The 23,751-nt window shown below is 39.1% G+C and overlaps 1 protein-coding gene across 1 annotated transcript in view; it reads left to right on the forward strand.

The window, feature by feature from the left end:
* The window catches only part of HECW2 (HECT, C2 and WW domain containing E3 ubiquitin protein ligase 2), a 328,392-nt gene that overhangs the window by 262,149 nt on the left and 42,492 nt on the right, over window positions 1-23,751 (forward strand). The window contains exons 19-22 of the mRNA XM_006878743.1: window positions 247-367; window positions 1,936-2,049; window positions 20,562-20,714; window positions 22,425-22,523. Coding sequence (XP_006878805.1) covers window positions 247-367; window positions 1,936-2,049; window positions 20,562-20,714; window positions 22,425-22,523 — 487 coding nt within the window. The remainder of the gene's footprint in view (window positions 1-246; window positions 368-1,935; window positions 2,050-20,561; window positions 20,715-22,424; window positions 22,524-23,751) is intronic.

Raw genomic sequence — 23,751 nt, forward strand, 5'->3', positions numbered from 1 at the left:
TATTCAAAAAGGAACATTATTGTCAACCAACATGCCACAAAGAAGACATCTCTTAAAATCTTCGTTTAACTCTCTTCTATCTTTTGGCTTGGAGAGTTGAAAAGTACAGAAGCTAAAAACACTGCTTTCTGTTGCTTGTTAATTATCATCTTCTACCCATGGCCGTACTTTTTTAAACAGTGATGTGACGAGCATATTGGACACAACACAAATCCAGACTGCCCTCTTTTTTGTGGTTTGCTGTAGGTACTCAGCGTGCCAATGCCCGAGCTCCCGCCCCTTACAAGCGAGATTTTGAAGCCAAACTGAGGAACTTTTATAGGAAGTTAGAGACGAAAGGATATGGACAAGGCCCAGGAAAATTAAAGTAAGTCAAAGTGATGTGAACCACGTGACGTATAAATGATGGAAGGCTGAGAGGGGATCAGGAATTGAGGAGGGTGATGGTGATTTGGGATAAACAGTCTTTGATTTAATCAGGATAATTATTTTGACATTTGTAAATTACAGGATCCTGTAAAGTGATGTTTTGCTATTAAATAGAACTACACTAAATTTAAGGTTCTAAAACATACAATAGAGACATTACTTTTCTCATATGAAAATATTAATTACATTTTTTCATATAAAATATGAGCAAAATAAAATGTTGATTTTCTTTTTCTCCTGAAAAGTGTCTCTTTGTTGGGGTATAGTATATTCATTAGACAGCCTCAGAAACCCAGTGGAGGTTCATGAAGGGTCAGAATCAGTTTAACAACAGCTATTTTCCTTGAAAATCAATCACTGAATCCTACATTACATTTACTGTTCTTTGGACTGACCCACACATAGAAATCATGGTCAGCTCTGTTTGTTTCATGAAACAAAACTACTTGCTCAAGAGAGTATCTCATGAATATTGTTTCTGCTTCTCTTTATCCACTTCCCTTTCAATGGGGAAACTGAAACATAATCACATTGGCCTTCTTTTCATCCCCTACTCCTGCCAGCTGCTTCCCACCTTCCATCTCCACAACATGAGTGTCACTGTGCCACCTGAGAGAGGCCAGAGGAGAGAGGGCACCCTGGCCCTGAACCTGGCACCTGTCTAAGATGCATAGGCCAGTGGATGGCCTCATAGCCAATGCCACATGGGAGGGCTTTCTCAGTTTAATTCACAAGTTCCGTTTACATTGCCCTGGAAAAAAAAATCAACTTGTCTAAAACACATCCTACTCTAAGCTTTACCGTTCTCGTGGTTTTGCTTATGAAGGTGTTAATGATCGAGTTTCCTGCGTTCAGCATCCCTATTATGTTCCTTTCCATCACTATTTGCAGTAAGAGCAGAGTGATGTCTCTTGAAGGATGGCTTTAATTGTGTCTGTCTCAAATGAATTCATTGGTTGCAGGCGTTGTTCATTTGTATCTGTCACTTAGAGATTCTCAAGATTCAATTTAGACTTAAACAGGGGTTGTAAACACCTCTGCTTTGCAGGGCACTGAAACTTTTTTGTAGTCTTCTTGATCTCACAGTCATCTCTCTGGACAATTAGTAATTGAATTCCTTGTCTCAATGCATTCAGGCTTAGAACATGACCCCATGCGGTTGTCCTATTACTAAACAAAAGTGTTTTGCTCCATAGCACTTTATCCTGATGAGAAGAAATGATTTAACCTGTTAAAGCAGACTCTTGAGTTGCTAGTAGGTCATAGATGGGTTGCGTTATTTAGCAGTTATTCTCTTAAGTGACTTTTGATAATGATGCTAAAAGTTAAGCTCCTGTTAAAAGTTAAACACCAGTGTAATCCTTTGTTGCAGGTAGCAATGCTATGAAGTAAGGCCACTTCTGGTGTAATTCGTTGTAAATTGAAATTAGACAGGAAGCACCAAAATCTAGAAAGGTAAAGACTAGGAAATAACCCCTGTTTTTCTAATTGTCTCTTTACTGACAGGTTAATTATCCGAAGAGACCACCTACTAGAAGATGCTTTTAATCAGATTATGGGCTACTCCAGAAAAGACCTGCAGAGAAATAAGCTATACGTCACGTTTGTCGGGGAGGAAGGGTGAGTCGAACAGAGAAGTGGCCAGTGGAACACAGGCTGTGGCTGCAAAGCTGGATGTTTCACCACATCGATGCGGTTGCCTAAAACAGGAAATCCTTCTGGCAGGAAATGTTGTTCTCATACACTTTTTTTTTTCCTTTCCCCTACAGCTTCCTCTGGTTTTTGTTTTTTGTTTTGTTTTTTTTTCCTCTGGTTTTTAAATCGTTTGACACAAAAAGTCTTTACTAAACCCTCATAAGTCCAATCACTTTGGGAGCCAGAAGTTGACCTTACTTCATCTCCCCCTCTCTTAAAGGGGTAAAGGCAGGGGAGGTGTGCAGCAGAAGGAAGGGTGCATCTTCATGGCTGTGATCTTGTTATCTGCACCAATGTGTTAAGTAGGACATGTTTCACCTGTTAATTAAGGTCTGTTTCAGAATCACAAATTAGAATCCTGTGGTTCTATCAGGAAGCCACCAAAGCAATAACTTTTAGGCCTGACTTCTTACTTCTCCACCCCCAGTTTTTCTCTTCCCTTGGGACGGCAGCACACCCATCAAAATAACTACCTGCAGTAAACAAGCACTTCCAGCCTTCTGTGACTCTCTCATGCATGTGCTCATGTAGATAAGGATTAGGAAAGAAAGGAATAAAGACTCCTACACAGTTATCTGGTGCAACCCAGCAGGCATAACAGTTGTTCTGTATCACCTTAGCAGATGACAGCTCTCCTCCTTTTCTCTTTTCTGTCCTGCATTTCAGACTCTGAACTTACTTTTTAGTTTAGTCTAGAACTGAATAATCACACAGGAGTGTCTGAATTCTAGTTTTCTTCTTGATTCTTTTAATCTGAGCCGTTTTCACACTAGCCCTCTCCGTCACAGTGAGGAGTCAAGTATATGAGATTATAGAGTTGTCACCGTAAGATCCTACAAGTGGAATCATTCAATATACAGTTGGTGAAATCGAGATTCCAAAAACAAAAATGACTGATGGAGCTAGATATCAGAGGAGCTAGGATTCAAACCCAACCCTTTGTCTACTGGTTTTCTCTTAGCTCAGCACTAGAACGTAGTGAACAGCCCTCAACTCTAGTCTATCTGATGGTTTTTCCTAATCTACATCCTTCTTTCATTCCAGTTCGTGACTGAAAATGCCACTGTTGTCCCATGTACAATTGTAGCGTCTCCTTTAGATAATCTCTTTTAGATTAAAGAAAAATACATGAGAACATACTTTTTTTTTTAGAATGTACTCTTTTAAAAAAGAAAAACAACTTTTCATTTCGTTTTTTTTCTGTGTACTGTTGAGTCAAATCCGACTAGCACAGGAGGAGATTGCCCATTCTTCTCCAGTGGAGCATCTTGTGGATTTGAACCGCGTGCCTTCACGACAGCAGTACAGCTTCTTGCTACTAGGCCACCAGAGCTCCTAGATCGTACTCTTATAAGAAAAGTTTAGTTATAGTCATGGCCAAGATTTGAGCTCTTCAGTGCAAAAGTGACTTACAGATTTTGTTAGTTTAAACATGCTGATGCATAACAGAAAATGGAGGCAAATGTTTGTAGCCTTATCAACAGAATGCATGAGATTCCAGCATGGTTATATCAGCTGCATAGCACAAATTGTTACTGATTCTTCTTCCAGTCGTGATGCCAGTTTTTCTTCATGTAGCCTAGCTTCTTGAATTACTTGCAGAGTGTAGATTGAGTGTAGATTGAATAAGAATAGTGAAAGCATCTTTCCACTCTTGGCCTATGCCTTTCCTGATATGAACTATGCATTTTATCTATTCAAGCAGCTGCCTGTTAGTCTTTGTATAAGTTTCACTTGAGTACAGTTAAATGTCTGGAATTGCATTCTTTGAAATACCATTCATAATTTGTTATAATCCACACAGTCAAATGTCTTTGCATTGTCAAGGAAACATAGGTAAATATACCTCTGATATTCTCTGCTTTCAATCAGGATCCAGGGTTGCAGTCATTTGTTGAAATGTCTCAGTTGGTATCCTTCCAACTCCTGGAACTTTATTTTTCACCAGTGTCTTCAGTGCAGCTTGAACTTTTCTATTCAATGTCATCAGTTCTTGGTCATCTGCTGCCTCCTGAAATGGTTGAGTGGTGGTGACCAGTGATTTTTGTAATGAGTATATTCCTATATATTCTTTTAATGCTTCCTGCATTGTTAAGTATGTTACCCATAAAATCCTTTGATATTACCATTTGAGGATTAAATCCTTGTAGCTCTTTTTACCCTGAGAAGTGCCAAGTTTTCTAATTTCAAGTCTTTGCACATTTCACCATAACCCCTTGTCTTCTTGGTCGTTTGTAAATTTTCTAACTTGGGAGGGACTTGTCCTAATTGTACTGAGTTAGCTTGCTCAGCATAATGCTCTCCAGTCCCTCCCAAGTTAGATAATTTACAAAATCATTGCTCCTGCATTGCTGCGTAGTATGGTATCATTTGAATGTACTATACTCTCTCAATCCATTCAATTGAGGTTGAACATTTGAGCTGTTTCCATGTTCTTGCAATGGTGAATAATGTTGCTGTGTACATTGATTGATGTACAAGTCTCTGTGCCTCAGTTCTCATTCTCTTGGGGTATATTCCAAGTAGTAAAATAGCTGGGTCATATAGAATGTCTCTGTTCAGCCTTCAGAGAAAACACCAAAATGCCTTCCAGAATGGTTGTACCATTTTACAATCTCACCAACAATGTATAAGAGTTCTATCTCGCAACATCCTCTCCAACATTTATTACTTGCTGTCCTGTTAAACTTTTCCATTGCTACTGGAGTGAGATGGTATCTCATTGTGGTTTTGATTTTCATCTCTCTTATTGCCAGTGATTTGGAGCATTTCTTCAAGTGTCTGTTGGCCAACCGAGTATCTTCCTCTGTGAAAAGTCTTTCCTTGTCTTTTGCCCATTTGGTAATTGTGTCATCAGTCTTTTCCTTTTAGAGGCCCTCTAGTATTCTGTAAACTTTTAATATGAGACCCTTGTCTGAAATGGTATTACAAAATGTTTTTTTCTCATTAAGTTTTCTTTTACCCTGTTGGAAAAAATTTTTGATGCACACAGGGATTTAATCTTTAGAAAGTCCCTTTCATCAATTTTATCCTCTCCAGACTATTTCTGGCTGTATTTGTCAGTATCTTTATACCAGAGACTAGGCCATCTAAGCCTGATCCCAGTTTGTCTCTTAGGAACTTTATAGTTTGGGACTTTACTCCCAGTTCTCTGATCCACCTTGAGTTGATTTTTGTGTATGGTGTGAGATGTGGACCCTGTTTCAGCTTTCTGAAGGTAGCAGTCCAATTTTGCCAGCACCATTTGTTGAAGAGGTTGTCATTTCCCCATTTGATAGGTTTTATTTCCTTGTCAAATATTAGTTAACCATAGATAGATACATGGGTCCAATTCTGGGTTCTCAATTTTATTCCATGGATCTATGGGCCTGTTATTGTACCAGTACCATGCTCTTTTGATTACTACCACTGAGTAGTAGGTTTTGAGGTCAGGGAGTGCTACATCTCCCACTTAATTTTTGTTTTCTCAGAAATGCTTTGCTTATTCAAGGTCATGCCTCTCTAAGTAAACTTGAAAATTTCCCTTTCAATCTCCTTGAAAAATAAATTTGGTATCTGAATTGGGATTGTGTTAAACATAGCCAATTGAATTCAAAAGCACATAAAAAAATTAATTCATCATAACCAAGTTGGATTCATAACAGGTATGCAAGGGTGGTTCAACATAAGAAAAACAATCAATGTAATACATTACATTAACAATGCAAATAACAAGAACCATATGATCATAGCAATTGATGCAGAAAAGGCATTTCACAAAATTCAAAGAGACACTCAGCAAAATTGGAATAAAAGGAAATTTCCTCAAAATAGTGAATAGTATATATGCAAAACCAAGAGCCAGTATCATTATCAATGGAGAAAGACTAAAAGCATTTTCTTGTGAATAGGGACCAGACAAGGATTCCCACTGTCACTGCTTCTATTCAATATTGTATTAGAAGTACTTGCTAGGACAATACAATAAGAGAAGGAAATAAAAGGCATCCAGATCCACAAAGAGATGTTTAAACTATATTCAGATGATATGATAGTGTACACAGAAAACCCCAAAGACTTAACAACAATAACAACAAAAAACCTACTAGAGCTAGTAGGCCAATTTAGTAGAGTGGCAGGATATAAGATCAATATCCAAAAACCAGAGTGATTCCTCTACAGTAACAAAGAGAACTCAGAGAAAGAAACCAAGAAAGTAATACCATTTGCAATAGCCAAACACTAATTGAGATACTTGAGAGTGAATCTAACTAGAGACACAAAAGACCTGTACAAAGAAAACTACAGAAAACTTCTACAAGACACATCAAAAGACTTAAATTAATGGGAAAATGTGCTAGTTCATGGATAGGAAGATTCAATATTGTGAAAATGACAGTCCTACCGAAAGCAATCTACATGTTCAAAAGTCGGCATTTTTTTAGCCATTACAGTTAACCCCCTCTGATCTCCAGCTACCTTAACTGCAGACGCAAAATCCTGCAAATCATCAACAGCTGTGGGAGCAGGGTAAGAGAAAGAGTACTTCCCATACTGAGTAGCAAACCTTGAGGGGAGCAAGACTTGTTGGTGGAAAGACTTGAGGGAAATTAGAGCAAGACCTTGGTGAGAGAGAGACCTTGGTCATGGTGGTGGAGAGACTGTAGCATTGCTGTAGAGAAACTGTGGCAAGATGTAAGCAGCAGAGCCCTGAGATAAAGGCCACAGTTAAAGATTTTTGCTGTTCTTGCCAGATGCTTGAAAGAGAAGATTACTTATAAGTGATCTGAGGTAAACCTTGCTGGATGATTGCATTTTGACTACTGAATTGAAACCAGAGCTGGAACTAATTGAGGAATTGTACCTTGGAACTTGGGCTGAAACCTAGACTTGTATTCGTTGATACTCTTTTCCTCTCCCACTCTTTAACTTCTTTCCCTAATAAACTCCATTATGGATACCATAACTGTGAGTCTACAATGAATAAATGAACCTCTTGGTGCTGCTGTGGCTCTAGAGGTAACATGGGAGTGGGCTGTGGGCTCTTTATTTGCTTTTCTGCTCTAGTGCAGTGAAGGGCTATGCTTACTTCCTCTGGCCCTTTCCAGGTGATACTCATGGCCCTGTGCCCCTATGGCCCGTTTTCTACTCCATTGACAGTGTTGAATAAGTATTAAAATAAATCTTAAGCCTTGCAAAATTCTCTACTCCATCTCTGGTGATAGTTTTATTGTGAAGGCCATCTTTTTCAATTACCACATTTTTTTCTTGTTTCTAATTTTACATTCCAGTTACTAGGGGCGCTCTTGTAGCCTAATGGTAAGGAGCAGCAACTCTGCAGGAGAAAGTTGGGAAATCTGCGCCTGTGCCATTTACTGCATCTGAAATGAGTCAGTTCTTACTTGATGGTATCCGATAACAACAACATATTTCATCAGTGTCAGACTGCAGGCATTGCTAAATATCTTCAATTGTTTTTATTTTTTGCATTAATGGTTAGTGCTAAATTTTAATAACAGTCTTATTAGTTGGTTTTCCTGGTCTCAATAACTTTATCTATGTCATTAATGTCAACTCCACTTTTGATAAGGCGGCTATTATTTTATGTGCCTTGCAACTTGAGGGGCTCATCTACCTCATACAGTGTTCTCCTACTACTCATAGGGTTTTCATTGCCCAGTTTTGGGGTTTTTTAGATGTAGATCCCGAGATCCTTCTTCTTTGTCTATCTTAATCTGAAAGTTCTTATTAAAGCCAGGCACAATGGGTTAGCTTGCTAATTTTTTAAATACCAGTGGCATAGCTTCTGTCATCAAAGCAACACACAGCTGCCATAATACAACAAGCTGATTGATGAGTGGTCATTCACTAGACTACCTAAGGCATAAAGAGAAGATGGGGGGGGGGTGTTTAAGATGAAAAAGAATGTAGAGGAACAGATAATGGAGTATATGCTGTACTTTTTTGCATAGATCTGAAACATGATATAGCTTGTTCCTGAAATGGAAGAGTTGGGTCTAGAGAAATTATGAGAAAATTTATAGTCCAAAATTTACAGATTTACTTCAACTTCTGTGTAACGTAGTATTAATCCCAGAATAATAGAGATGCTTGTGTTCAATTAAAATGTACAGAAATAATCCCAGAGCTCATTAATGCAAGTGTATTAGTTTCCAATTAACTATTAACTCTTTCTAATATTATGAAACGAGAGTGCTCCTTAAAGGCAAGAATGGTGAAACTTTGTCTCACATACTTCGAGTCTGTTGTTAGAAGGGGCCAGTCCTTGAAAAATAATTGTTGCTTGGAAAGGTGGACAGTAAAAGAGAGGGAGAATCTCAATGACCTGGATTGACACAGTGACTGAAACAATGGGCTTAAGTATATCAGAGATGATGAGAATGGCACAGAATAGGACAAGGTTCAGATTGTTCATGCAGTTGCTGTGAGTCGTACTTGACTCAATGACACCTAACAACAACAACAACATCATGTTATGCTTAACATTTTATAAAAGATCATTTCTAGGCAAATATCTGTGGTTTATTTTGGTCATAGCTGAGGGGTTTGTCCTCAACATTAAAATCTATGCTCAATATCATTCGGTTATCTGCTGCCCTTGCAAAATGGAGAGGGGTCTGGCAGTGACTGCACTCTGTGTGTATGTGATGAGAAAACGCATGCTGTGGCTCCCGGTTTCTGGGGGTTTTGTCTGTCTGGCAGTTGCTTCTTTAGGGAGGAGGCAGATTAAATACCACATATTCCCCAGCATATTCTTTCCTTCTGCATTAAAAGTCCTAGCAACTATTGCTACAGTGTCAAAAGTCAGCCAACTATGCTCTTGAGCTATTAACTTGTTAAAACCCCGAACAGTAATAATGACTTGAATAAAGAGAGGATGTTTACACTGTAATTGCCCTGCCTCCTTTTTCCCCCTCTATGCCCAATTCTGTAAAAGGCTCCTTTCTTTAAGAAAGAATGAGTTCATTATGTGCAAGGTGCCATCAAAACAACATCAATCATCTGTCTTGCTAAGCCACACTTAACCTAGGGAGGGGATGTGTGCAAATGATTTTAGTTTATGGTTTAAGAATAGATGAGCTTTTCCTGTAGCATTTTATAAAATGAAAGCAGTTAGCATGAGAGTCCATTTTTCTCCCATTCATGTTTATAAGATAACCAGAAGGGGTTTTTTTTAGTGAAGGGGTTTTGGTTTTTGTTTTGTTTTGTTTTTTGAAGGTCAGATCTTCATTAGAAGCTCTTTGGGGTTCTGAGCCTGTGGGTTGACACATTTCACCAGAAAGATATAGGTTCACGTTAACCTTTATGGTGCTGCTTGTTTTCTTCCTGAAAGAGATGTTTCTAGCATAACTTAGACAATGCAAACTTGGCCCAACCAGGATGCTTCTGTTCTTTAGCTTGGACTTGCTAGGTAAAGCTTTGTCTTATTACTTATTCACATAATGACTTACGTCTTCTTAAGTGGCTCAAGAACTACAGCCTTGCTTCTATAAATATCTGAGGGTGAATCGGAAGATGTGTGGACTGTGTATGCCTGAACGAATTTGTGAAAAGCCAGAGCTTTCTGTCTTCATGTCACAGTCAGTGATGGTGTGGCTTCCCAATGCAATCTTCTTCCTTCATTTTATAATCAGTTACTGAAGCAATAGTTAGTGTTCAGTAATTCTTAGTTGAAAATAAAGAACAAGAGGATGACGTTTGTTTCTTTTGTAGGTATTGAATGCCTACTCCCAGCTTGGGTAGAGTGCATTTGCTCAGTAACATGATGCTGTTAAAAATGCCCTCTCAGCCCTTTGTGTGTTTCAGAACGCTGTGACCACCCCAGAGACATCTGTGCTTATTCGGAAATGCCCTCATGCAGCTGTTGAGTGGCTACACACCCGTTGTCCAGAGTTTCTGCATTTCCGTGCCAAGCCTTCAGCAGTGGAACCAACCTAACTGGCAAAACAGGAATGTAACAAATGATCCTTGTGATATGAGTCATATTAACTATTTATATGGAAGAGGTTGCTAAGACAGTCCAGGAAACACACACACCAAGTGCCCTGTATGCCACGTCTGTCAGATGCGCACGTCTCAGTTTGAGATTAGGATCAAATCAAAGCGTAAAGACTTTGCGCCAGAACTTCGAACCATTACTTCTCCTGCTAAGAATTATTTTTCCATCTTAGAGATGTGAACCCAGAATCTGCTTTTAAGCAAGATTCTCATGCATTCAGTGTATCTGGGTTGGAAAGACAAATTCTTAGCAGGAGGTCAAAACAAAGTGAAAGGTTTGAAGTTCTGCTCTAGTCTAGGAGTGATTCCCTCAGTGCCTCTAGAGTTAATACACAGCAGATAAGAACTTGACCTGTTGAGGAAGATGTATTTTTCCCCCTAAAGGGACTATTGGCTTTGTTTTCTCTGAGGAAAAACAAAGACTTTTTTTCAATATAACTCTTCAGTGAATATTTATCTCATTTTTAACAAGAGTTGGCTATTACAAAAAAATTTAAAAAAAACCCTATCACTGAGCTCCACCTTTGTTATCTTAACAGGCTTTACCATGTGACAGAAAATATTACATCTGTAAATAATACACCAAGCTTTCATTGTATAATTCCTTTGTGTGATTTTTGACAATGTTCTCAAATTGAGTTGTCTTTCAGGGATTCACATAGCCTGTTAATGGCACTGAATCATTATACTGCTAAAGGCAAACTTGTACATATGTCTTAACTCTGCTTGATGTCAAATAACATGGTAAATAGGGTTGATTTTTCTTTAGAGAGCAACAAAGGGCTTCACTCATTGAGTCAGTAACATTATTGGGTCACTATTATCAGGTTAGATACTTGGCATAAAAAAAAATAAGGCATCCTTCTGTCATGATTTAATTCTGAACTGTACTATACTATACACAAGGCTATAAATCTTTAAGGACGTAGAAAGCTACCCTTTTCTTTTGGGATACTATTAGTGGGTTCAAACTACCCACTTTTTGGGTAGCAGGCAAGCTTTTTAACTGCTGTGCCATCAAGTTCCTTAAGCAAGACCTGGCCCTTATTATTAGAATGGTCACAGCCTATTCTGTGTGTATAGGGAAGGCAGACACATGAACAGATCATTTCTGCACCCCAGAGACCATGCAGAATCACAAAAACACTGAGAGCTAAACCCAAAGAGAATTGACTATTGCTAACACAGATTATTAAACAGTTAATTTTAAGTCAGTTTATTTATACCAGTTGTCTCATTTTTATAAGAAAACTTGTTTATAAAATATTAGCCTAAGACTTTAGCTGTCTGTTACCAGGGATTGATTACCCAGTAAGCAGAGTAAGCATGGGTTTATTTGTACTTGCTTACTACTCTGTATGGAACTTACTTAATGTGCAAAGAGGCTTTGACTCAATAGGATGGTGCTGTGAGAGTGGGAGAGAGGGATACCAGATGTATCTAAAAGCAGAGATTTTGATGTCATTTGAAAAATGTGAGTTGTTCACTATAGATGAGTAAGTAATCTGATACTATCTGTAACTCTATCTGTGACTGTGTCTGAAGCCCTTGAAACATATGACTCTCTCAAGCCAGTGATACATTCAGTGGTTTCCACTTAGTAGCTGTGACACTTCTTGGTGTACTCTATAATTTTATAGGGAGTTCTGGTGGCCTAATGGTAAGGAGTTGTACTGACACCCTGAAGGCACCCAGTTGGAATCCACCAGCTGCACAGGAGAAAGATGGACAGTCTCTTCCCACACAATTTACAGCCTCTGAAAAACCATTTGGAGGGTCAGGAATGAGTCAGTTCCAACAAACCGGCACATCACAACAACAGCAACAGTTTTATAGCCTTTTTTATATTTCCTGGAAGTAGAGCCATACCTAAGGTGTGGCAAATATAATACGTGTCCTATACACGGAGTGTAGAAATGAGCAAGACATCCATTCCACTGTCATGAGTTGCTTCTGAAGTGTTCTATAGGATTTCCAGACTATAAATATTTATGGATGCAAAGCTTTGAGTTGTCTCCATTTTAATTTCCATAACCAGCTGTGAGAGATTATTCTTCAAATTAAAACTCATGTTTTTGTATTTGAGAGCCTCCGTGGGCTCAGACAGACTGTGTGGTTTTGCAATGCTGAATGTAGGGTGGTGAAAGAAATGAAAAATTGGCCTTGAGCACATCACTCAACAGCAGCAGTAATTTTAACAGGCTGTGCTAGAATTGTGGTGGTATTGGTTTTGTTACGTACTGTTGAGTTGCCTACAACTCATAGAACCTCATGAAAAATAACTGAATCTTATACCCTATTCTGAGCCAGGCTCACCATCTGTAATATACCTAATGCCATTGGCACAGTCTTTATGTCAATCCATCTCATTCACAGTCTTTCTAAGCCAAGCTCACCTTCTGTGATACACCTAATCCCATTGCCAAGTACCTATGTCAATCCATCTCATCCAGGTCTTCCTCTCTTGCACTGATCCTCTACCTTTCCAAGCAAGATGGTCTTCTCCAAGGACTGGTTCTTTCTGGCAAAAAGCCCAAAATATATGAAATGGAGCTTCAGATGCCTCCAACAAGCGATTTCATTTAACCCATTCCCAGACAGATCTGTTTATTCTCTTGACAGTCTATGTTTTGTTCAATCTTCTCCAGCACTATAACTCAAAGGCCTTGATTTTTCTTCCATCATCCTTAGTCATTATCCATCATTCAGATGCATAGCAAGCAATTGAGAAGACTTTGCCCTGGAGCAGGTGTACCTTAGTCTCTAGACTGACATCATTGCTCTCTAGTACTCTGAAAAGGTCCTTGACAGCAGATTTTCCCAATGCAACTCATCTTTTGATTTCTTGACTGCTGGTGGCAAGGTTGTTGATTGTGGGTCTGAGCAAGAGGAAATTCTTAGCAGCCTCAATCTTTTCTCCACTTTTTATGATACTACCAATTGCCCAGTGGTGAGAATCTTTGTTTTCTTTATGTTGAGATGCAATCAATAGTGAAAGCTGCAGTTCTTGACCTTCTGCAGAAAACCTTTCAAGTCCTCCTCAGTTTCAGAAGTCAAGGTTGTGCCATCTGCATAATGCAGGTTGTTGATGGTCTTCCTCCAATCTTAATATTACATTCTTCATCATAAATCTGCTGTCTGTTCAGCATATTGATTGTCAAGGTATGGAAATACACTCTGAAATACTCCTTTCTTGACTTGGAATCATGCAGTATTTCCTTGCTCTGTTCAGACAATAGCTTCCTAGTCTAGGTATAGATATCTCACAAGCACAATCAAGTGTTCTGGGGTTCCTATTCTTTTCAACGTTAGTTAAAGTTTGTGATCCACAGAGTCGAATGCCTTTGCTTAGTTAATAAAACACAAATAGACACTCTTCTGGAATTCTCTGCTTTCAGCCAAGATCCATCTGACATTAGCAATGATATCCCTAACATTTGAAACCTAGCTTGTGATTGTGTAGAGTAAGTAGTTAATAAGCTTCATTTATAGTTTTGAATTTATACTGTAGTGAACTTATCTAAAAGATGCAGACCATACAGGGAAGTCTGATAGCATAATTCATAGGGAGTTACGCTGCTAACCAAAAGGGTATATCTCTCTGACAGTTTAAATATACCAGGAGCTCTGCAGGAGAAGGATGGGAAATCTCTTTCTATACCATTTGCCAATATGGAAAACTTGCTGGAGGGTCAACTATGAATCAGTTTTGACTGGAAGGCAATGGTATCAGTTTTTGAACTGTTGTCAAGAAGATCATCAGATCTGTGGAGCTTTGTTAGGTGCCCTTGAGTTAAGTCAGACTCCCAATGGCTCTTTGACCAAGAAATCTGAATCCTGTCCTATCCTGCTTCATCCTCATCACCCCCAACATATTTGAGCCTATTGCCACAGTCCCTGTATCAGTCCATTCCCTTGAGGATCTTCCTCTCTTTTGCTCAACAGCCACCTGACCAAGCATAATGTCCCTATTCAATATCTCCTGACAACATGCCCAAAGTAGATGAGGTGAAGTGTCACCATCTTTGTTTTCAAAGAGTACTCTAGTTGCATTTTCTTCAAGACATCTCTGTTCTTTTGACAGTGCATGGAAAACCGATACTACAACTCAAAGGAAGCAACTCTGTCATCCATGTTCATTGTGTAGCTGTCACATGCATAACAGTTGACTAGAAAGACTGTGGCTTGAATCTGATACACCCTAAACTGACCTCATCGCTCTTCAGAATTTTGGAGAGATTCCTGACAGCCAATTTTCTCAATACTATGCATCTCCCGATCTTTTGGTTGTTGGTACTAAGAGTGTTAATTATGGATCCAAGCAAGATTAAATCATTGACAATTTCAGTTCCTTTCTCCACAGTTGTCAAGATATAATATTGTCTTGAAGAGATCTTCACTGAAGAAAGAGATTTGTAGTAAATCAGATAATAGAGAAACATTTCTTTCTACTTTTATTATTCAATAATGAGTTGGCAAATGTTTTGTTTAAAGGAAAAGGTAGAAAATATTTTAAACTTGTAAACCATTGGTCTCTATTGTATCCATCACCTCAGCTATTGGAGCCCGAAAACAGCCTCATTGTTGTTGTGTTGTTTAATGCCGTCGAGTCATAGACAACTCAAAGCGACCCTATGAACGAACAGCCTGGGCACTGTTCGTACATAGTTTCCGGAGGCAAGCCATTTCAGAAGTGGATGCCGCTCCTGCTTCCAGGCTTGATTTAGTTGGGAAGCTCCAGCCAACACTGTCCACCATAGGTGCCCATTACCACGATTGCCACATCACTGTCACAGGCTTCAGCATCACAACAACCACGAGTTACCTCTGTACAGCAACGCACAGACCAGTGCTATACCACCTGTTTTTGGAGTTGGCAAATGTTTTGTTTAAAGGAAAAGGTAGAAAATATTTTAAACTTGTAAACCATTGGTCTCTGTTGTATCCACCACCTCGGCTATTGGAGCCCGAAAACAGCCTCATACAATATGTAAATGAATTATCATGGCTGTGCTACAGTGAAACTTTATTTACAAAATCAAAAGATGGGCTATAATTTGCCTGTAGGTTATAGTTTGTGAACCCCAGTCCAGAACAGAAGAAATTATTATGTAAAAGTGCTGAACCAGAACATTTCAAAGGGTAATTCAAGAAGACAAATTATTATTGTTGTTGTTGATTGCCTTCAAGTTGAGCACAACTAATAGCGACCCTATACACAAAAAGCCTGAAGACTCTCTACAACTATCTACATTTATCAAAGTTCATAGAGTTTCCTGAGTCATGTTATTTAGGAAGTGGATGCCACTCCTGCTTCCAAACCTGTCATAATGTGTTATTGTTCTTATGTGCCATTGAGTCACCTGCAATGTATAGCGACCCTATTTACAGCAACTCTGAGCCCTTCCGTGTCTTGGGCCAGTTTGACTAATTCTGACACACCACCTCCTATAGCCCCAGTTACTATATCAACCCATCTGGTCTGAGGTCTCCCTCTCCTGCACTGTCTGTCCACCCTTCCAAGCATGATGTCCTTCCCCAACGACAAATCTATCCTGACCACGTGCCCAAAGTAAATGAGGTGGAGCTTCAAAATCCTAGCCACCAAGGAGAGACCTATTTGTTTTCTTGGCAGTCCATGGTATGTTCAAGACTCTTCTCCAGCACTCCAGCTCAAAGGCATCTATTATTCTTCTGTTATCCTTAGTCATTGTCCAACTCTCTGATGCATAAAAAGTAATTGAGAAGACCATGATCTGGATTAGGTGCACCTTTGTCTCTAGATTGACATTGTTGCTTTTCAGCACTCTGGAGAAGTCCATAACAGCAGAGTTTCCCAGTGCAATTCATAATTTGATTTCCTGACTGCTGGTGTTAAGAATGTTGATTGTGGATCCGAGCAAGTTTTAATTGCTAACAACCTCAATCTCTTCTCCATCTAATATGGTGCTGCCAGTTGGCCTGGTTGTGAGAATCTTTGTCTTCTTGATGTTGAGCTTCAATCCATATTGAAGACTATAGTCCTTGTCCTTTTGCAGCAAGTGCTTCAGATCTTCTTCAGTTCCAGAAAGCAAGATTGTGTCATCTTAATATTGTAGGTTGTTAATAAATCTTCTTCCAATCTTGATGCCACATTCCTCCTCATAAAGACCTGCTTTCCAAATGATCTGTTTTGCATACAGATTGAAAAGGTATGAGGACAGGATGCATCCCTGATACACTCCTTTCCTGATTTTGAACCACACAGTGTTTCCTTGTTCTAGTCTGAGGACTGCTTCCTGGTCAAAGTATAGGTTTTGTATAAGCACAATCAACTGTTCTGGGATTCCCATTTTTCTCAAGGTTAGCCACAATTTATTTTGATACACACACACAGAGAGAGAGAGAGAGAGTCCAATGCCTTTACATAGTCAATGAAACAAAGATAGACATTCTTTTGGTACTCTCTGCTTTCTGCCAAGATACATCTGACATTGGCAATAATGTCCCTAGTGTCACAACCTCTTCTAAACCCAGCTTGCATTTCTGGTAGTTTTTTGTCAATGTACTGTTCCACTTGTTTCTGGATAATTTTCAGCAGGATTTTGCTGGTGTGTGATATTAGTGATATTGTTCGATGGGAATAAATATGGATCTCTTCCAGTCAGCTGGCCAAGTTGTCCTCTAGATTTCTTGGCACAACTTGGTGAGCACATGCAGGGCAGTATCTTTTTGCTGAAATATGTCAATTGGTATTCCATCTATTCCTAGGGCTTTCTTTTTTGCCAAGTCCTTCAGAGCAACCTGTACTTCTCCTCCATCACCATTGCCTCTTGCTCATATGTTGTTTCTTGAGCCAAGTGGTGTGTTGTTCTAACATTGAGTTATTGTGAGTTGGAATAAACAACATCTTTTATTCAGTCTTGATGGCGTTTCAAATATATTGAAGGGCAAACTATAAGGAGGTATGAGCTTTAAACTTGAAAACCTCCATTAAGGTCTGCTTACTTCATGGGAACACTCATTTGACCCAAGTTGATGGACTTCCTTCAGCTTCAGTCTTCTCTATTAAATGAAATAATCAGATAAAATAATTTCTCAGCTCCCTTTTACCTCTGACATTCTCTGTTTCTGGAAATACAGAGGGACATATCTGCTGATGAAATTCAGCATTAACCAGAACCTTCAAGAGGTACTACACAACGTGCGTGAGTGTAGAAAATATTATGCTGAATGAATTATCTCAGTCATAGGACAAATATGCCTAAGACCGCTGTTTTTAAAGTAGGGTAGACACAGGGAACAGAGTAGAGCATGAAAGGAATGGGCGATTAGACCCTCTATGTATGACAGTTGGAATCTGGAATAAGATATGCATTATAGAATAAATTGGGGAAAGTGGATGGAGGAAAATATCTATCAAAGAATGAGAGAAAACCTATCCTTCATGTAAACTTTCACTAAAATCACAATTTTAAAAAAAATACATATCTGGCAAGGGGTCTGGGGGAAAAATGTTTTGCTTACCCTGAAGGCTCTTGTTAGGCTAAAGTCATAGGCTAGAACTGACAAAGTAAAATTTAGCAGACAAAGGTATAAAGTCTTCTATGCAGATTTTGATATAGTTACAGGGAGACAGGACTGGAGAGTTCCAGATTAAAGAAGCTTAGATGAAAGTCTTGGGTCTTTAGATGATGATGACTTCCTTATGAGTCGACAAAGTAAAGTAACTGCCCCAATAGGGAGGGTAAGATTAAACTCTTGTCAGTGGAGAGAAATATCCAGGAAGAAAGGACCAGAATCCTTTCAAAGCTCTGTGCTTTCAAGACCACACCTCGATTGCTATGACCTATCCTAGATACCACACCTTGTCAGACTTTGAAACTCTGGAGAGAATCCAGAGAATAGTGATCAGGTTCACAAGGGAATTCAAAACCCTTCCTTGAATGTTGGAGAGTGTGGGCATGCTCAGAAGTAAAGTAGGAGTCAGGAAGGGCAGAGTCCAGGCATCCAGAACTGCTAAGTACAGAATTCCTATTTTTAAGGTGACTTTTAACATTTTTATTTTTAATTTCTAAATTACTGCCTAAAACATACAAGCTGACCCACTGCAATTGAGTCAGTTCTGACTCACAGAAACCTTTATGGACAAAAGTAGGTTTGCATTGCTGTGCAATCTTGACAGAAGCAAACTACCACATCTTTCTCCCACAGAGCAGCTAGTGGGTTTCAAGTACCCACCTTCTGGTTAGCAGCAGGGCTTCTGCTAAAACCTGATCAAAAACTATTTGTTGACAGAAGCCTCTAACTATGTGAAGAACATTCACGTGAATAAAGTATTCTACTTGTTCTTTTGGCTTCGGAGGCCGAAAATAGAACAGTGGGAAATAGTCACAAAGAGACTGCTTTCCTGTCAGCATGAGAAGAGACATTCTGTCCATCCTTGCAGCTGAGGCAGTAGAAGTGCTGCATTGGAAGTCCCCATAGTGGCCTGAAGATGGTCCTGACAGAGCCTGGTGACAACCTGTTAGCAACACTAGACCGGGCTGCCTCACAGTGCAGGTCCATTATATTGTTTTCATGGCCTTTTGTCCCCAAGAAGCTTCATGTTTTCTACACACTGCTTTCTTGGCAGGTTACTCTCCCAAAACACAGTGTGGATCTGAGTATTTTGTGGTGTGGGATAGTTTCAGCTACTATGAAGGCTCACTTTAAAAATGTTTGGTAGTATATTTGTATCTCTTTTAGTGAGTATTAGAAAGAAGGGCACATGTCAAAAGAAAGTAAATTTAAAATTGATTAATGAGAAAATGAGTAATAAATCCTACCTACTGCTGTTGAGTCAGTTCTGACTCATAATGGTCCTCCATCAGATTTTTGAGAATGTAAGTCATCTTGAGAGGTGACTACCTACCTTTTCTCCTCAAAGCAATTAGTGGATTCAAACCACTAACCTTCTGATTGACAGGCTAATGCATTGCACACTATACCACCAGGGCTTCTTAAGTAAATATTAGCAGAGAGATACTCAAATGTGTAAAAAATCAGGAAACTAGTACGTGGGCAGCTGTACTCTCTTCTATGTATATAGTTCTTTTAAATCCATAAGACAGACATACAAAAATATGAAAAGACATTTTCTTTTTTTATATTAGTATCCTAACCATTTCTTCAGCTTATCCTCAAAACACATCCATTATTCTTCCCCCATTCTTTTCTCCATTTCTTTTTCCTGGACGAGAGTCAAAAGACTTCTTTTTCATGGGGGGGGAAAATGCAATTCAATAATGTCCATAAAGAAAATTCTAAAAGGAAAAAAAATTTAAGTAATAGAGTCAGGGTAAAACTAAAGTCTTTGATACTCCTACCATCGAATGTGTCGGTTGTTTTCATTCCTCTTTCATTGCTTCCAGGCTTTGAACCCAGTGCATATGCTTTTTCTCAAAGGCTACATGAACTTTATATTTTCATTTCAAATTCAGCATACCAGATTGCTTTAATGCAGATTTCTCTTACTATAGATGTTTGCTCTCAGGCTTCTTAACAACTTGTCATCCCTCACATCTAATACAATATTTTCTTATACTTCACTTTGACCCTGATAATATCTTTGTAAGGAAAATGGAATTTGCACTGTATGTAGTTCAGGAGCTAGAATTTCAGCCACTGCTCCAAATCTCTCTTAGGAAACTGTCAGCACCTTCAATTTCCTTGTCTGTATTTTTACTTAGTGTTTTTTGAGTTTTCCCGTGAATTCTACCATTTTATGTTTTGCTTCTGATCTCTACAGGCAACTTTATATCAGTAATATCCTCTTTACAATTCATGGAGCCTCTTCCCCCACCCCAGTTAGAAATTTCTGAAACTCATGAGGACTCTCTCTCCTTCAGATGGAGGTAGCTGTTTCCTTCAGGTTTTAAGTCATTTAAATAAATGCCTATCTCATAGTAACTCTATAGGATGGAGTGGGACGGTCCCATAGAGTTTACAAAGCCATAGTATTTATGGAAGCAGATTACAGTATCTTTTCCCACAGAGCAGCTGGTAGGTGCCAGCTGACGGCCTGTTTGGTAGGAGCTGAGCACCTAACCGCTGCACCCCCAGGACACCTTGTTTATGTAAGGCGTTCCCATTGCACCACTGTGCTTCAGAAATCTTCCTATAGACATTTAGCTTTTCATACACGTATATAAAAGAAATTTCTTCCCGTACTGCTTGTTTTATGCATTACTTGATGTGTCATTTCCTTTTGGAGATGCTCTCTGAGCACATCCAATTCCATTTGTGGGTGAGGACCTGAGTGTAACCTAGCAACCATCATCCATCACATTGTCTTAGACAGTCGTGATATGATATGTGGACAATTAGACTTACAGTGAGTGCTTGGTAGAAAACAGGCCTTATATATACAGATTAAAAAAATTAATTGGGGTTCTTTTTGTGATTTTGTTTTTTTAAAGGCTGGACTACAGTGGACCTTCCAGAGAGTTTTTCTTCCTGGTATCCAGAGAACTCTTTAACCCATATTATGGCTTATTTGAATATTCAGCCAATGACACATACACAGTACAAATAAGTCCCATGTCTGCTTTTGTAGACAATCACCATGAATGGTAAGTTGTATGCTTTTTCTTATCACATTTCTTCCATTGATTTGCTATGATGTTAATATTTGACATGAGCTCATATTTTAAAACTTTTTCATAGACAAAAATAGTATTTCAGTTAAATATCTCCCTTGAATCTTGATTTTGCTTCCAAATTTAAATATACAGGTAGTCTCTAAACTTGGCTTAGATTATGTTTCATAAAGTCAGTTTAAGATGGGTAAAATTAGAAATTATTTTCCCAAAGAAGTAAAGTTACAGATGATACTAGATTCCCAGGGAGATCCCTGAGTCCCTGTCAGCACCTTTGGACATCTGTGAATGGGTGGGGGGTGGAATAAGTAGGGAAAGGGCCTGACCCAAAAGTCAGGCAGCTTTCTAGAGGAGTCCTTGGGGAAAGCTAACCCTGGGAGTAGGGGTGGAGCACAGAGTAGCTCACTGAAGAAACTGATGGAAGTGACTCTGGTCTTCTGGCGGGTAGGGGGGAGGAAGAGTAGGACGCAGTGACCTGGAGGACAGAAGGGAACCCCGGCTAAAGGGAAGCAGCTGGCTAGTCCCCACCATTTGATGTTTGCAGTCAAGAAACGTGATTTTTCTAGTTTAAAAAAAATCAGGAAGGAAAAGATACCTGAGGGTTACTTATTCTGAATATTCGACATCAGAATGTCCTTAAATTTGTTTTCTAAATCCCTACATTGGTAGACTTTGAATATTTTTGTAATCCTGATTGGGTTGTTCCTCTTCATTTTCACTGATAGCAACAAAAGAAAGAACATGGAGAGAACTCAGGGGAAAAGCTTCTTGGGGTCATGAGGTTAATAATGGTGGGTGGAGAGCATTACTTTTTTCGACTTTGTCTCCAAATGAACTTCCATGGAGCTACAGTTTGGAGTTGTCCTAAATGTAACTATTATAGCCAGTGCTAACTAGCTTAAGTGAAAAGAAAGAAAAATGAGCTACTGGGCCTTAATCTTCAAATGGCTGCCTAAATTTAAATTACAGACTAATGAGAAGAACCTCATCATTTTGGATTTACAGTTTTGGAAGGCTTCGGACTTTTGAGGAGCTAGAAATCAAATATTTTTGAAAGAGAAAATAAGTGAACAGCTCAGTCAGCTAATCGAGTCCCAACAGATAATTTGACTAAAGTTCCCAGAGTGATTCAGAATAGAATTGAGCCTTGAGATTTTAGGGAACAGAATGTCCCATGAAGAAACTCCCCTAAATGTCCTTCTCCATAATTCTAGGATGATAACCGTGATCATCAGGAGTGGCATCTCAGAGAGTATTAGGTTAGGAACTGAGGTTGGGCTTTTCCTCAAAAGGGAATTGCTACTGAGCTTGTCTCAGAAAAAGTCCTGCTAACTATGCAAGCTGCGTTTTCCTCACTACCAGTGGGCTCATTCAGTCAACATCTCTTAGAAGTGGTTTGGGGAAATTTCAGTTATTTCTGAATTTCATTAATTCAAATGGGGAATTTATGTGGGAAATATGGGGTGCTACACAGGGGACATTATGGACCTTAGTGAAAGTGGAGTATTGTGTTTTCATGAAGTTGGTAGGAGTGGTTGGCTAATTAAGCAGATATTCCGCACAGACTGTGAGGAGCCTAGTAGACAAGTATTCTTAGACACATTACATTTAGTTGTTTGGTGCTGGAAGACATTTTGAAATTGCTCCATGGGGTGAAAGCTGTCTCATCCCATTCCTTCTCAGGTTTCGGTTCAGCGGTCGGATCCTCGGTCTTGCACTAATTCACCAGTATTTGTTGGATGCCTTCTTCACACGGCCATTTTATAAGGCTCTTCTCAGAATGTAAGGAGTATTTTTATTGCTTGCCTAATTAGCATGTAAAAATATATTATTTCTTGCCTTGGAAAAAATGTCTCTTGTCAGAGTCATTGTTTATCTAGTCACTCTCTCAAATCTGTTATTATTAAACTTTATAGTGGTTTCGTTTCTGAAATGAATTATTTCAAATGCCTTTGTTTTTCCTGCTTGTGACCTTTCATTCCTGTCTAGCCCCCAAAGTCTTAGTTTTACTCCACTCAAAATAATTTATTCTCACTTGTTGCAACATATGTTTCCTCAAAACAATTGCCTTTCAAATACAGCACCAAAATTCTTGTGGTATTAATGCCAATTATTAGTAGAATAGTTGTGGGTTAGTCTTGGTGACTCACAGGCCCCTGTTCTCTATTAGATGTATTTTGTACTTTGCTTGGTGGAAACTTTGAACTGCTTACTCTTGATTCAATTTTCACTCTGTTTTGTTCTTTTTTGTTTTGTTGGTTTGAGGAAAGCAGTGGCATGCTTTTCTTGAGGCCTCCCTATATGTAGTGTCTATGAAACACTAGATTCATAGTTATCACCATGAAAGATTGAAATAATTTAAAATATGGAATGAATACTTTTTTTGGTGCTATGATCAGTGGCTGAACGGAGGAAAGCATTTGTCTGTCAGGTAGTAGCCTAAATTTGCATTAAGAAAGCACAGAAGGATTTCTTGGTTCTGTTCAGCCTGTTCCCCAGCTGGTGCCACATACTTTGTGTCATGTGCCTTCTGTAAATGGAAGTCTAGACCACACGTAGAAGAGCCTTAAGAAAAGGAAATGTTTCTGATGGGTCCCCAGAGAATATCAGTAGGAAAACATGATGCCTTTCCCCTTTCAATGTCTCTGCAACTGGAGCGCTGGTCAACAAGGACCATTTCATGCCTCTCTACTTCCTTCAGGCCTGCTTTGCATCTTCCCATGTCATTGTCTTAACTCTCTTATCTTCTCATTACAGTTTTCTGGCTAAGCGTTATTGTTTGTCTATACTCTTGTACATCATATTCATACCCCACAGCATACTTTAGTCTAACTTCCTTTCCAAAAGTAACCTGCAGGTAATTTGTAAAAAATATTTTCTAGTCTGTGTCTCTAAAGACCATTAGAAACCATTCTGCTTCTCTCTTGGTATGGTTCATCTCTTCCACCCTACCCCTTTATTCACAAGTCCTTTCTAGGAGTACTCATAACACTGTATTCTCTCCTGGCCA

Source organism: Elephantulus edwardii, unplaced genomic scaffold (genome assembly GCF_000299155.1).
Source record: "Elephantulus edwardii isolate Elephantulus edwardi_28Jun2011 unplaced genomic scaffold, EleEdw1.0 scaffold00001, whole genome shotgun sequence".
Taxonomy (NCBI): Eukaryota; Metazoa; Chordata; class Mammalia; order Macroscelidea; family Macroscelididae; genus Elephantulus; species Elephantulus edwardii.